Raw genomic sequence first — 14,990 nt, 5'->3', positions numbered from 1 at the left:
GAAAAGAAACATTGGGATGAATAGAAATGAAATTTTTTTTTTTAATGTATAATCTATTTCCTACATAACTATGGGTAAATAGCGGCAACTATTATTTTTTTTAGGTTGGTACACTTTTGGCTGAAAGTGAAATAATGGTTTGTTTGGTTGGCAGCGCTGGTTCCTGTTTGTTTGTCATGTTGAATTTTACCACGTGATTCTTGTTTTTTTTATCCACTTTGAACTTTCCAGGTAAGTCAGAATACGCAGTGTTCTTAAAAGTAAATAGCTGTAAAAAACAGTTTAATTATTCATATAAAAGATTCAGGCTTATTTTAAGCTTTAACTTTAACAATATTATTTCCAAAAATTATACATATTTTTTAGGTTAGGTTTTCAGAATTTATGGGGTGAATAGGAACAAATCATTTTTAGTGTTTTATTCACCCCGCAAGAAAATTTTTTCAAAGATGACCAGTCTGATCTCACAATTTATTTATCATAATTAAACCTAGTAAATACGGTAATTGTCTACCTATTCAATTTGTTTACTTACAGTTATGTAACTTCCTTTGTTTATATACTGAATTAAATTATTATGTTGAGAAATAAATTTGTATTTATCCATTACAAATTAAAAATACCATATTTAACTGTTTCCATTCACCCCCGATTCGTTTCAATAGAAAAAAACATGAAATTGAAGTACTGTTTCTATTCACCCCCATTTGCGGGGTGAATAGAAACACCATGTTTTAATTTTTTTCTTTAAAATCAAATAAAATTTAAAAAATTAAATACTATAAAAAAATAGGTCTAACAGAGACCTGTGTTTGGGCAAAAAATTGTTTATATGGAACAACAACAAACATGCAAAATGTCAAACTAAAGTTGAAAATTGTTTCTATTCACCCCGTTTTACCGGTACTCCCTTTCATTCTATATAAAAATCCTCATCTCTCTCTTCCTCTCCCTCATTTACCGAACATTCTACACACAAACACCATTTTCAACATCCCCTCCCTGCTAAGTACTCGCTCCATCCATACCTTCTGTCTCCTCCGTCTCTTATCCAAAACCTGCCTCTCCTCACCCACTATGTTCAGTACTCCATATCAGACTCTTCACTAATCTTTCCTTAAAATCAGGGGTCTACAAAATACGGCCCACGGAGGGCTTTCATCTGGCCCGCGCACTCGTTTCAAGTATTGAATATTGTATACTTCAGTCATCGGCAAATTTGCTATCCAGCCCGCAGGGCAATTCGGAACTTGGAAGGTGGCCCTCGTGGCCTAGTAAATTGTAGACCCCTGCTTTAAACTCTTACTCTTTTATATATTCCTCTCATCATAACTTTTCTCTTCATGAACACTTTCTTCTGCACTGAAATTCTCTTCCTAATCTCAATACTGCTGTATCTGTTTCAGAAAACATAAGCTAAAATTTGAAATTAGAATGGTTGAAAAGCAGTCAGAATAGGTTGCTCAAGTTTGGTTATTCATAGCTACTGGGGAATAGTAAGTAAATTTTAAAAAAAGGACAGCATAGCAGAAGCTTAGGGAAAGTCAAAAATAACTTTGGAGCAGGCAAGCATAAAAAACTTAAGAAGTTCCAGTTCTTTCAGAAAAAAATAAGTTAAAATTTGAAATGAAAGGAACTGACGAGCAGGCTGAGTGGTTTCTTAACATTTTTTGACTGTTTCAATGCTTGTATTTAACTTTCGAACATCGTTGGACATCATTGCAAACATGCTGGGGATGTCAAAAATTGGGATGGAATAAAATAGAGGGAGAAGTCTTTGCTAATATTCGCAAATCTAAACAAAGTGTTTGACATCTGGCGGCCACAAATCGAAACTTTGGAAAGGTGATCGCATTAAAAAATCAGTTTGAGCACAGGTAATTTCATGATTCTCTGATGGAATCTGTGAAGATTGCAAGTGATATTATCCATATTTTATAACATTGCTTCCAAATAATGTGTTTTCATAAATAAATGTTGATTGGAATAAATTTTTATCAACTGAAATTAAGATTAAATAGCACTCATTACAAGTGCACTTTTGAGATTCATTGTCTGGGATGAAACGGAACTTGAAACAGTTCAGAGTGGGCCTATGGGACGTACAACATTTCTGCCAACAGATTAGCAGCATTGCAAGCCAAAGATAGATTTATGTGTGAATAGATTAGCATGTTTAGGCTTTTTGCACCATACTAATGGGAAAGTGGTACAAGTGATAGTGACTCCTCATTAACACGGAAAGCAATCATCAATTTAATCACCGCGGTAGCCTCCGCAATAACAACTGAAGATCATTTCATTGCGTTTCCACTACATATATTTAATGAGGAAATTTTACCAATGCTTTACTATAATATGGACATCAAGTGTTATCCCAAACTACAGTCTAATACAGATTATGACAAAGGAATAGAAAAAGAAAGTATTTTCATAAATGAAGTAAAAACATACCTCACAAATAATCCATACTCTCCAGTATCAGAATATGTACTTATTTCCTCACAATTGTAACTCAATTCTTTAATTTCATTCATGTAAATGTAACGTCATTGATATTGCATACATGTATGGGGAAAAATGGGAAACAAAGGGGAAAAATGTAATACCATCTCAATGTATTCACTGTTATATACAATGCATAACATACTTTCAGTACGTACCTATATTTTAACCTGCCTTATATTCACAAACTTGACTCGCCTTACGTCTTCATGCAGACTTACAGGGCCAAACATTTTTTATTTAATTCATCATGTTTTCAGTAAAAGTAGAGAGTGCATGCGTACCGCTGTCGGTGGTGGTGTGGTTGGTTGCGTTGGATGCGTCCGCCCGGTCTCTCTCCGTAGAGATGGTGACGGTGAGGGAGCAGGGGTGTGGGGGAGCGGAGGGGATTGACGAGGGTGGCTGGTAGTGGGACGAGGAGGTCGAGGGGGGCGCGGAGGGGGCAGACGAGAGTGACGATGGCGTTGACGACGATGGCGTGTGGATGATGGATGGCAAAGGCACTTGGATGGGGGGCAGGGGGGCGTCTTCCTTGGGAACCGTCAGCTGCGTCGTCGTCACGCCGCAGCCATTGCTGTAGAGTCAAGGAGCGAGAAGACTGAAATTGCATTTATAATGTTACGCCCACAAACATGCACTCAAGACAATCAACAGATGAATGGACACAATCAAATGTACAGAGACCTCTTTCGGCCTTACTCTGGTTGAATTCCAGTCAATTACAATTCAAATTCTTGAAATTTAAGTGTTCGTGGAAGATCACCAGTACACCAAATGGTTAAATTTCACTTCACAACATTTCAATACATTTTATATTATGTGCAATATTATTTTTATATTAACAATTTATCAACCATAATTTTTTCATATTCAATATTTTTTTACTGACTATTTATTATCCATCACACAAAATGTATTGAAACTGGTCACCACGTAAAGTTAAAGTATTTGTGGAAAATTGCCACAAACTTTTCGTTTACTTACACAGTTAAAAAACCCTCACACAAGAGTACACCTAAAGCATCTCTCACAGGTCCATGAAAATATTCTAGAGTCAAAATAGTATAGGGCGTGACTTGGTGGAGTTAGCTAATCATAGCGAATGAAAAGCTAAAACTTAACTCTTTTGGACCAGCAAGGCAGTGCTAGTTAAATTACATAAAAATTCTTAAAACATAGTTACCCCCCTCAATGAGTCATTTGCTGTAATGGTCATCTTACCCCCAACCAAACAACTATGCACATATCAATCGGAGATGTTCCACACCATGTCTGTGCATTACTATGTGTTTGTACCTGACAATGATTGAAGCCATGGTCAGTTAAATGAATTATGGAATTACAAAGTCTTAGCTATTCATTCACTAATCCAGTATCAGTTCGATTCCGATATTTTCATTGATTTACAGTCAATTCTACAATTTTCCAGACATTAAAATGTGTATTTCACAAAATATACATATTTAAAGGTTATAAAACTCTGATTAAATGCAAAAAGGTAAATCTAAATAAAATTAAATATGAATTTTTTAAGTTAAGATGCACCACCATTCATGACAGATTGGGAATAGGGTAATTGAATACTGAAATTATAAATCACCATGCATACAAGCATGTGGAAAAATCATCACTTTATGCATTACTTTCACAACGAAGATGTATTATCATTCCATCAAAAATAATTTGGGCATTTCCCTTAACTTACAGGTTTTAGTTTCCCTTAACTTACAGAAAAGTGTTAAAAGTGGTGGAGTAAAAATCTGCTTATTAAAACCAGCTTAATGTTTACCATTTTCATTTTTCCTAAGGAATCAAGGATAACAGATTACGCATCATTTCTCCACCTTACAATTCATCCGAGCATTGATTTTCTGCAAGTGCATAGAGATAAGAGGATTTTTGCGAAAGTCCTCTCTTGTACCGACATCTCTTCATCGAGAATGTCTTTTGGTAATTCCCCTAAATGACAGTCGGCCAAGGTAGAACATGATCACTGCTCGTCAACACCATACAATCACGCATGAGTTGCCCACAAGTGTTGCTAAAATAATCAACCCATCATAATGCAATGCAAAAATATTGATACATCAGGACTAAAACCAAAATACTAATGCAAGCCACAAAAATGTAATTACCGTATTCCTCCGAATATAGTCCCCCTCTGAATATAGTCCCCCCTCCCCTAATTTTGAGGCTTGAGTTTCGGGAAAAAATAAAAAAAAATGGGTTTGAATATAGTCCCCCGCTTAACTTTTATCACGGGCATTTTTGAAAAAAAAAGGGGGGGACTATATTCAGACATATAAAGTAAGTACTTTCTAAACAGATTCCCACATATGTTAAGTAAGGTGTTTAAAAGAAAAAAAGTTTAAATTAAATTCATCATCAGCAAGTAAAACAAAGATTGAGAAACTCTCTCCCTTCCACGGCCGGAAAAGAATAAAAATAACGTGGCAAACATTATCTGCCTTGGAGGCATGCATGTATGTCAAAATATGTACGTAATAATAAAGGACCATCACCTAGGGGACGTCCCCGGGCTGGTGAGGGTGGGTGAGGCTCTCCGAGGTGGCAAAGGTGGTGGTGGTGCTGATGGAGACACACCTCCCATCACTGCACGTCGACTCATTTGTGGTGAACACCGCGGAGACATCATAGGACTCCGGTTACACTGCAAAGCCAATCAAGAGACACAAAGCCATAAAAATGTCAATCAAGTCAATTTTTAAAATAACAGACAATATTTGAATCTAGGTTTGGAAAAATAATTAAGGACAATGATTTGAAATTATTGCACTTTTTATCAATAATGACAAGAATAAATAAGTAAAAAACTATGCCCATGTTCAAAAGCGCTGTTAATCAATTCATCTTGATTTTGAGATATGGCATGTCATTGGGAGGAGGCGAGCAATGGCTGAGGTCATTTGCACCATGAGGGATGGTAAGTAAGGGTGGAGAAAAACCCAGGGATGGCATTAACCCGCTGTTAATGAAAGGCGACAACGGGACCACAGTTTAAAGTCCACTCAATGGATGGAGTGCTGTACTGGTAAAAATCACTCGTGGAGTGAGCCCTGAAATAGTCCACCACCGCTGGGATTTGAACCCAGGCTCACGAGGTGAGAAGACAACTCTCCAGCACCCACACCAACCAGATTCCCAATTGATTTTGATTTCCATTTCATCATGCAGGCCAACAATCTCGCATGACAATTTACAAACAATGTATATACCACTAACAGAGGAGTAAACTAGCATTCATCGCTGCGTTAACAACTCCAGTCCTTTGTGTACTATTGGAGATTCAAAGGTCTTTTTTTCACTCGGCAATGAGTGCTAGGTTTCTCTTCCATTGGAGGTGGTCACAATTAATCATGTAAGAACGTTGCCCTTCATCATTAAGTGAACTCTGTATCAAGTTAACTTGATTATTGGTGATTTTGAAAACAGCAACTCTGCCTTACCTGGTTGCTATGAAGAAAAAATTATCAATACATACTAGAATGTGCCAACTTAACATTATTTCTACCATATAATACTGATTATGATGTAAGAAGTGGAACAATCCACAACAATGCTCCACTAGTCAAACACAGAATTCCAAGAGATTCAAAATATCCTCAACAAACTTCAACATGCATTAAGAAATTAATCGTTAATAATAATTAATTATTGATTCATTTAAAATTGAATTGTATTCCCAATGCCACGTTCTGCGTGATAGGAAATCCCTCACCCGTTAAAGACAACTTTTCGAAAGAACTAAAATATATCCAGAACAGATGATTGCAATGTAAATGTGGAGAATTATTCTCTAAATTGTTTCTTGGACAAAATCCTACAGGACTAAGTTAAGTGAACACAGTGCGAGTGTAAAGCAGACAGACACTAACCCTTCCTTCGGCAGTTTCAGTCCGTGGAGAAAGAGCCAAGGCCTGCAGGCAACTGCTATTGCTGTTCCATATTGTAAGTTCCTGGATAGAGTAAAGATAAAAGTCATTTCAAAATGATTGACCAAAGATTTATCGGCAGAAAGTTATTCAGCTGCTGAATCATGCAGCATGAAGATATTTTTATTTATATCCAATCTCTAAAGATAGTCAATATGTAAATACCTCAGCTTGGCCAAGTGACTTTTAGATATTCTCCAATTACCTTTAAATATTTGTGGATTGGTTAAATAAAAACTAGCATTGGAGAGCCACCTTGATGATTATCATACATATATTCTATTCTGTCAGGAATAATGGTCGCCCCCTTTTCCTTTGCACGGTAGGGTGAGCCTTCACTGACTTAGACCCTTCTTGATCCATCATGCCAACCCTGTGTGCTACTTGTAGACAAGAGCACCAATATACAAGAATTGCCATGAGAAAAAATTCCCCTGAACCGGGAATCGAACCACGGACCTTTGGCTTTCTGGGCCAATGCGCAGACCACTATGCTATCCAGGTTCTTTAATTCCCATGGCAATTATACCAAGGCTCATGGCACTAGGTGCTAGGGTTTTTTTCTCATGGCAATTCTTGTATATTTCACCGCCATTCACGCGGCAGGGCTAGAAATATTACAAATACCGCTTTGTGCGGCTTTAGCGCAGGTTTGAGGCTCTCAACCAATTGTGACTTCTTGGAAGTCCGTTCTCCCTCGCGTTGCCATCCTTGATGGACCGCAAGGACCTAACACCTAGTGCCATGAGCCTCGGTATAATTGCCATGGGAATTAAAGAACCTGGATGGCGTAGTGGTCTGCGTATTGGCCCGGAAAGCCAAAGGTCCGTGGTTCGATTCCCGGCCCAGGGGAATTTTTTCTCATGGCAATTCTTTTACATTTCACCGCCGTTCACACGGCAGGGTTAGAAATATTACAAAGAGCACCAATGATAAGGTATAGATGATCAGTCACACATACAGTACGAGGCCTACAATGCTTACTTTTGGTGGTCTTTTGGGAACTAGCGTGTCAACATGGCTAGGTTCTTGTCCTTAGTCTTACACTGAGTGTGGGAGATACATTGTAGGTAGATTGTCAGAGGAAACAATAGACTGTGGAGGTCATTTTTGCTGTAAGGATGGTTGGAGGGAAACCTGGCAACAGCACAAGTGTGCTCTTAACGAAGAGCACCATGGGGACCACGGCATCAAACAGACAGTGTGTTGTACTCTAAGTGCTCTGCACAAATCACTCGAGCAGGGATCGGACAGTCTTTGAAAAATCAAACCACCCCTGGAAGTTGAACCTGGGTCCACAAAGTGGTAAGCAAACAGCAAACCAGACCAGCTGTCGCAACCCAAAGGGAAAAATACTTGCAGGGGCAGAGCAGACTCAAGCGATCCTCTCCTGACCGTTTTGCTGACGCTGTGTGTGGAGGAGCAGGGCCATTTATTCACAGATTACAGGGACCTCAAATCAGTGAATCAAATTTTCTAGCAGGAATATATTTATGAAACAAACATGATATTGTAAAAATTTTCTGTTTCATTTGATACCGTACACCAAAGAAATTCCAATGAAAATAACCCAGTTCAAGAGAGAGTGCCACAGAGTGGAGGAGATAATAATAGGAAATGTTAATAAATAGATGCTAATAAACAAAGCGTTTCTTAAGGAGAAACCATACTGGGCACTTAGAACCATAATGGGCAAATCAGGAAGAGATTATAGTTGGCCAATGCTGAGTTGGAGCTCCTCATAGTTCCAACTGTCAGTATACTTAAAAATTATTGGTATTAATTAATATCAACTTATTTAGACTAAAGACTAATTAGTACGTCGATGATCACCAAACAAGGTCATATTTGTATGTACGTATCACCCTCCACTAACAAATATTGACATCTCACTTCTGCACAAACTAAGGTACATCACCTCGGCAAAATGATTTAAGTGGACTTAAAAAGGTATCTAGTGGAGAAATGTTTATCATCTTGCATTTTGATCTTTGTTAATTAATTGTACAATGTTTGGAATTTTGTATGCATATATTTTCATTGCCTAGCAGCAATGATGTATCCTATATTATTATCCTATTTAATCATCCATCTTGTATTAAATGTGCTTGCAAATTGTATTTTATTATTTTTGTTGTTATGGATTTTTTCCTGAACAATAAATATTTTTCTCTCTATCTATACTGATGTTTCTCTGAAACACATGATCTTCTGGAAAAATTAAATAATTATCGTCTGACCTGCGTCCATGAACAAAGATGATCAACAGTTCATCTCACTATTATTAATGGCGATGGAGACTGAGTGAAGAGCTAGTTAGGGTTGCTAGGGACGGCTGCAATTGTGAATTAATGCTGCTAGCATTTGCCACTGATTTACTGTCTTCTCTTTGACGACATTTTGATGACCAATTCGTCGTCATTGATCATCCATTCATTCATCATGGGCCATCCATTCATACCCTTACAACAAAAGATAGCCCAGCCATTGAAACATCAGCAGAGATGAAGAATAGGACCCAGAGGCAAACGCAAACACAATTATGTGACATAAACCAGGAAAGTCTCAATATCTTTCGGAGGACCCATCCTTCCCAATTGACCAGTTTTATTTGGTGACGCATAACTTGCATAAAGCATGTACTGTCATATTGACATTTTCTCGGCGTATATGAAGTAGACACTGGTCAACGTTTAACTCTGTCTCAAATTGAAAAATTTCCTGTGTTTTCTCATATGCAATATTTTTATAATAAAGAAACATGGCAAAATTCTACTTGAAAATATAAAGAAGAGTCCAAATTTTATATGATCTGTACATCATCAAAAAAGACACAATATGATTGGTTGAGAGGAATTGCTGTGTTTTACAAGTTAACAAAATTAAGCCATGCCACCTCCTGGCAGTGCCACAATGCTTTCATTATGATAACTTCCGAATGTGAATTTTGTATGTTTGAAGAGGAATTTAATGATTTTGAACTATAGAATTAGTTATTAGCTATTACCAAAAATGCATTCTTCCACCACACAAAGTTGACCTTAGCAGGCATATGCCACTCACAGAATGTGAGCCCATGCCACAGGCAGCCTAATTGATGATTCTGTCTTATCTATTTCTAGTAATTTGAAGCCTTCTGCACCACGTTCAGAGGAAGACTCACTCACACACAAATTCACTCCCATCCGCTGAGTACAATCAAACATAAAACTAAAACCAAAAGTTTTGTGGCACCACCAAAAGGCTCAACTTGGAAAAGTCAAAAAAACACAACCAAAGAGGTTGCATCCGGTTATGGCTAGCCAATTCCAGAAAGAAAGTTTTAGCCATAGAAATAGGAGGCAACTGTGAGGAAAGGATCAATGGCACAAGAACCTATTAAAATTTGCAATTGCCCTGAAATGTGTAAATGTTTGTTTCCTGCACCTGAAGGGTTAAAGATATCTATATGAAGACACAAGTCAAGGGAAGCGTGGGAAATTGGGAGCCTGGGGAATCAGGGATCACAGGAATCTTCCAAGAATCCCTCCACTCTTCTTCAAAGACAGATATACAGTATAATTAAGTGCTGAACTTAGTCAGATACTTCTCCTCATTGTAATCATTTATGAGTAAACTAGAACAAAGTCTTCTCAATACGAAAATGGTGAATAAGCAATTTAATTCTCCTCTTTCAAAAAATCAAAACTTTTTCTGCATCGCCTAACTGATTTTGCATTAAATACAATTTTCTGTTCCTGGAAGCATAACTTCGTCATTGGGATAGATACCGTACACCATTATCAGCCATCCTTGTCAGTCACTTTTCTGTCCTGTATTAATGATCTGAGATGATAAAAAATTAACCCATTTCTGTCTCATACGCTGGGAAAGCTTTTGTGGGTCTTGCCATAGGCATAGGTTAAGTGGACTATTTTTAAAAGAAATTACCATACGGCTTGACTGGCAATATAAATTTATCTCTTGCCATGATATTTCAATGCTCTATGGTTACCCTTCACCAACGGCTTTTAATTCCAATTCTTGAAATTTCTCATGCCTGCACTGGCACCGAGTGGAGCTTTTCTCTCATGGCCAGATCGGCACTCTCAGCATTACATGGCAGTATGGTATGGTATTTGGAGGAGGCGACCGACAGCTGAGGTCATTTGCGCCATTAAGGAAAGGTATGGAAGGAAGGGTGGAGAGAAACCCAGCGTTGGCAATTAGGCTGCTCTTAACGAAATGCGCCAAGGGGACCACGGCTTAACGTCCCATCCGACGGACGGAGTGTTGCGCTTGAAATATCCTCCACACAACATTAAAGCAGGGATCGGGCGGTCACTGAAAATTCTCTGCCACTGCCGGGATTTGAACCCGGGCCCACCAGGTGGGAAGCCAACACTCTAGCCACCACACCAACCCGATCCTCGCTTTGCCGGCCTCGGTGGCGGTGGGGTAACGTCTTCGCCTGCCAAACAAGAGGTCGCAGGTTCGAGTCCCGCCTGGATAGATTTCCCCTGTCGAGAACATGGTTGTTCGTGTACGTTTACATGTTACATTTGCTGAATACCCCAATGAAAAATGGCCAATATGAGCTGTATTCGGTGGTTGGAGAATAAAATAAAATAAAAAATAAATCAAAAGGATAATATGTGGTGGGGAGTGAGAGGGGTTCATCAAATGGTGGGAAGAAGGGCTTTCAACCAGCTGGCAGAATGCAAATTCCACTCACTTGCAGCTCACATTCAACTTACACAGTGTCCACATACTCATGGAATACAGGAGTAACAAAGACCAAACGTGCAAAGCATTCTCACTCACCCCATTCGCATAGAGGGGGGGACTTGATAGCCCAGTACTAGGTGGGTAGTGTGCTTGGTTGTCGATTGAAGAGTCCTGGGTTTAAATCCCAGCAGAACCCTTATAAAACCCCCAAAAATAAAATCCCCTAAATGTGAGGAGTAACAGGGGAAAGGAACCCCCCCACACCCTGAATGTGTGAAATTCACATGCCTCTGGCTCAGTTTGGGATGAGTTCTACCCTCACCTATCCAAACCAACCTTCAGGCAGAATCATTGAGTGAGCGGCACTGTGTCCACAAACTGATAGCATAAAACGTGCCAAGCGTGTTCACACTCACCTGATTGGTCCACAGGTGGCGCTCTCTCCCGGCAGGTGAAACATGCACAGTTAACAGAGGACAGAGGCAGGATTGCAGCCAGCCAACTCATGCACATGACACAACATCAATCAATGACTCACATCAAATTATTACAACAGCAAGCAGTCACTGCGTTTACCACTGAAATTACTCAAGCTTGGAAATTGACTCCTCGATCACCATGACCTGATATTTAATGCAAGCATAAGGCAATTTTTTCTCACTTATATTTTCTCACTAAGATCTAAAGAACAGAACTCAACAAGAAAGCATGAATATTACTTTTCACAAGAGCACTGAAAGAATTCCTATCGTATTCAGAACTCAGAAATTTAACCCCAATGGTATTTAAAACATTGACGGTTACCAAAGTGGGTATTGCAGGGGTCTGGAAAGCCTAAAGCATTGATCAACTCAACATCAATTTCACTCTTAGTCTGAGCTCCTTTAAAATTGATGCTGGGTGGGACTCAGGAGTCAAATATCTCCATTCTCTGCTTTTGTTAACAGCTTTTGTCCTAGCATCACCTGCCACATGCCAACTGAGGTGGGTTGCACGATAGAGTCTCAACGATGGTTATCTCTATTCCCGACATATCAAACTCAAGCATATGCCAAAAGAAAAGTATTAATTCTTTTCAAAGCTTTTATTCCCTAAAATAAAGCCCTAGGGTACGGTTCCTCACGTCAAATTCTTTCCAACTCATATCTCTGAGATGCCATTCTGGTATGATCTCATCCAATTTCTGGTGACAGTGGCTAAATGATAGAGTGAGTGCATTGATTTATGATTTCAGTAATGACTCCTTAACACCCTGTCAATACAGTGGAACTTCAGTTGTACGACCCTCTCGCTTGAACAACTTAAGCGACTTGACTTGACGCAGGCACACCCATTTCCATGGTATTTCTCTCTCATTCAGATGTTCAACTATTTCCCAGTTGTGCATTGCAAAAAGCCTAACCATGCTGACCCATTTGCATGTAAATCAATTTCAGTTGTATTAAACTGCTAATCTAATAACAGAAATGTTAGTGTGCCTCATTGAGTTGGCCCGCGGTGAACTGCCTTGAGTTTCATTTCAAGCCAACAGTCTTCAATCAAAGATAATTTAAGCACCCTTATTTTTTGATTAAATCAAATACAGTAAAACCTCTTTGTAGAGAACCTCTTTATCTCGTAAAACCTCCACTTATCATACCAAGGAGATACCCCCAAGACAGCCTAACTACCTCCGCAAATCGTACCGAGACAACAAGAGACCATTAATGCAGCCGTGATTACCTACATGGAGTGACAATTTCAGTGATAAATGTTTCACCCTTATTTTTTTTATACACCTTTAATATGCTGTAATTTTCACGTTAATCATTAGTTGTGGCCATTTTGTTCCATATGAGAGTATACCTAACAGTAAATAAGAAAAAAGGTATCCAACTATCCTAATCATTTTAAGCAACTGTTGAATTAAAAGAGATTACATCGTTTTCTCTTAAATCATGGTAAAAATCACGTGATAGCGATCGCTTTCTGTCATTATGAAATAATAAATACGTGTTCACTAATGCATGCATGTTTGTTTAAATGCATAAATATGATGGTTAAAAAGACAGTAGTACCTTTTATTTCCAAAGGATATGAAAAGATGGTGCATATCACTAAAACCTCTCTATAGTGAACCTCCATTCATCAAATTGCCCAAATTTTGGTCCCCTCCATTACTATGTAAAGAGGTTTTACTGTAATTTTATTTTGCATTTTACATTTACTCACTCGGCTATGATAGATAGGCTTCGTAATAAAAGACTTCTCACTGGTACAGAGTTATGTTTTTCTTTGGATCTGGAGCATGATATAGTTGAAGTTCCACTGCATAAGATATTTACAGGTATAATGAAAGTGAGGATATCAAGGTCAAGAAAATATGTTAAGCAAATAAAATCAACTGATTTGGACGTTACTTGGGGGAACGATGAAATATTCATGGTGAAACTAAACCCAGTACTATTCCACAAACTTTTTTATTATAGGTGTCAACTAGTTTCAACGTTTATACCGTTGGGTGTATATATTGGGTTGCTTATATGAGGTGTATACCATCGTAAAAGGGGGACATGAATGACGGTATAAACGTCAAAACTAAGTAGTTGACACCTACATTTAAAAAGTTTGTGGAACAGTATGTACTGGGTTTTGTTTCACCATGAATATGTTATGCATTCACTTTTCACTAATTATTAGGGCAACATAACTGAGGGAAAATAATTAATAGAAAGAGCTTATTTCCAAAGACAAAGTCTTCATTGAGTGCCAGTTCCACTGCATAAGACAAAGTTGATATTCCATGCTTGGCGACCTTAAGCCATCTTGAGGCCACTTTAAGTCTCTTGCCCTCCTCCTACTGCTTCTAGTAACATGAATGTAATGTTCCAGTACTTTTGGAAAATAAATGAAAGTGCATATTATTCATTAATAGTGGAAACTGACTAGCTTGGTGGGGCACTCGGTATTTAATTCATCCTGACGTATGTCATTTTATGATCAGGAACTAAAGCTCATAGTGTTCTCCGACTACACAGCTGTTTAAATTAATTTAACGTTCCATTAATAAGTATGCCATATTTTAACAAGTTTTTTTCCATGAAATATGCAATAAAATTTGCAGCATTGCTCTTATATTTACAATACTTACAAGGCAAATCAAACAAATAACAGCAATTTTTCAAGGCATTAAAAGCAGATTACCATGCAATTATGTGCTACAAAGAGGCTTGGTGTTCACAAAATAAAACAAGAAGAATATTTAGAGGCTTTTCATTCAAATAAATACACTCGCATTGGGATCATATTTCCCAAAATAATTATGACATAAAAAGAATTCACAAATTGACAATGCACATGACCATTCTACCCAAATAAATTATGATACTCAATAAGATTGAAGAAGTAAAAGTCTTCAGGATATAAAGTTTAAAGGCTAACCTTAGAACACATTTGTAGAGAACCAATGACAATGAGCAACAAGTAACAGTCTGCATTTAATTAAGCAAAAGTTGCAAGATAGGCCACATGTACGAGCACTACCATCAAATCTCAATTTTTCGTCAAAAAGGGGAACACAAGAAAGTATGTAGACGTATGTACATATAAATATTTTCCAATACAATTGAAATTTGACTAAAAGGAAATAAAGCCTTTTCTGAAAATATGTGAATGACTCCATCACAAGACCCTATTTTAAGGCAGGAATATGAAGATTTGATAGAAATTTCCCAGCAGATCCATTAAAATTTGAGCATAAAAGAAATTTGGAAATATTACAGGCAAACTAGTTCTTTGATCAAACCCAGAATGAGGGAACTGCAAGTAAGCAATAAACCTATTGAA

General features: G+C 38.0%; 1 protein-coding gene and 1 non-coding gene across 2 annotated transcripts in view; both read right to left on the bottom strand.

Annotated features, from left to right (window-relative positions):
* LOC124166494 (E3 ubiquitin-protein ligase CBL-B-B) overlaps positions 1 to 14,990 on the bottom strand; it is a 311,388-nt gene that overhangs the window by 8,123 nt on the left and 288,275 nt on the right. The window contains exons 7-9 of the mRNA XM_046544022.1: positions 6,402 to 6,482; positions 5,028 to 5,176; positions 2,790 to 3,079 (exon numbers count right to left, since the gene is read on the bottom strand). Of these exons, the coding sequence (XP_046399978.1) occupies positions 2,790 to 3,079; positions 5,028 to 5,176; positions 6,402 to 6,482 (520 nt within the window). The remainder of the gene's footprint in view (positions 1 to 2,789; positions 3,080 to 5,027; positions 5,177 to 6,401; positions 6,483 to 14,990) is intronic.
* On the bottom strand, positions 6,890 to 6,962 carry Trnas-aga. The gene has a single exon. It is a non-coding gene; the product is annotated as a tRNA-Ser (tRNA).

This window comes from Ischnura elegans, chromosome 10 (assembly GCF_921293095.1).
Source record: "Ischnura elegans chromosome 10, ioIscEleg1.1, whole genome shotgun sequence".
NCBI lineage: Eukaryota > Metazoa > Arthropoda > Insecta > Odonata > Coenagrionidae > Ischnura > Ischnura elegans.
This window is presented reverse-complemented; position numbering and strand designations above follow the sequence as displayed.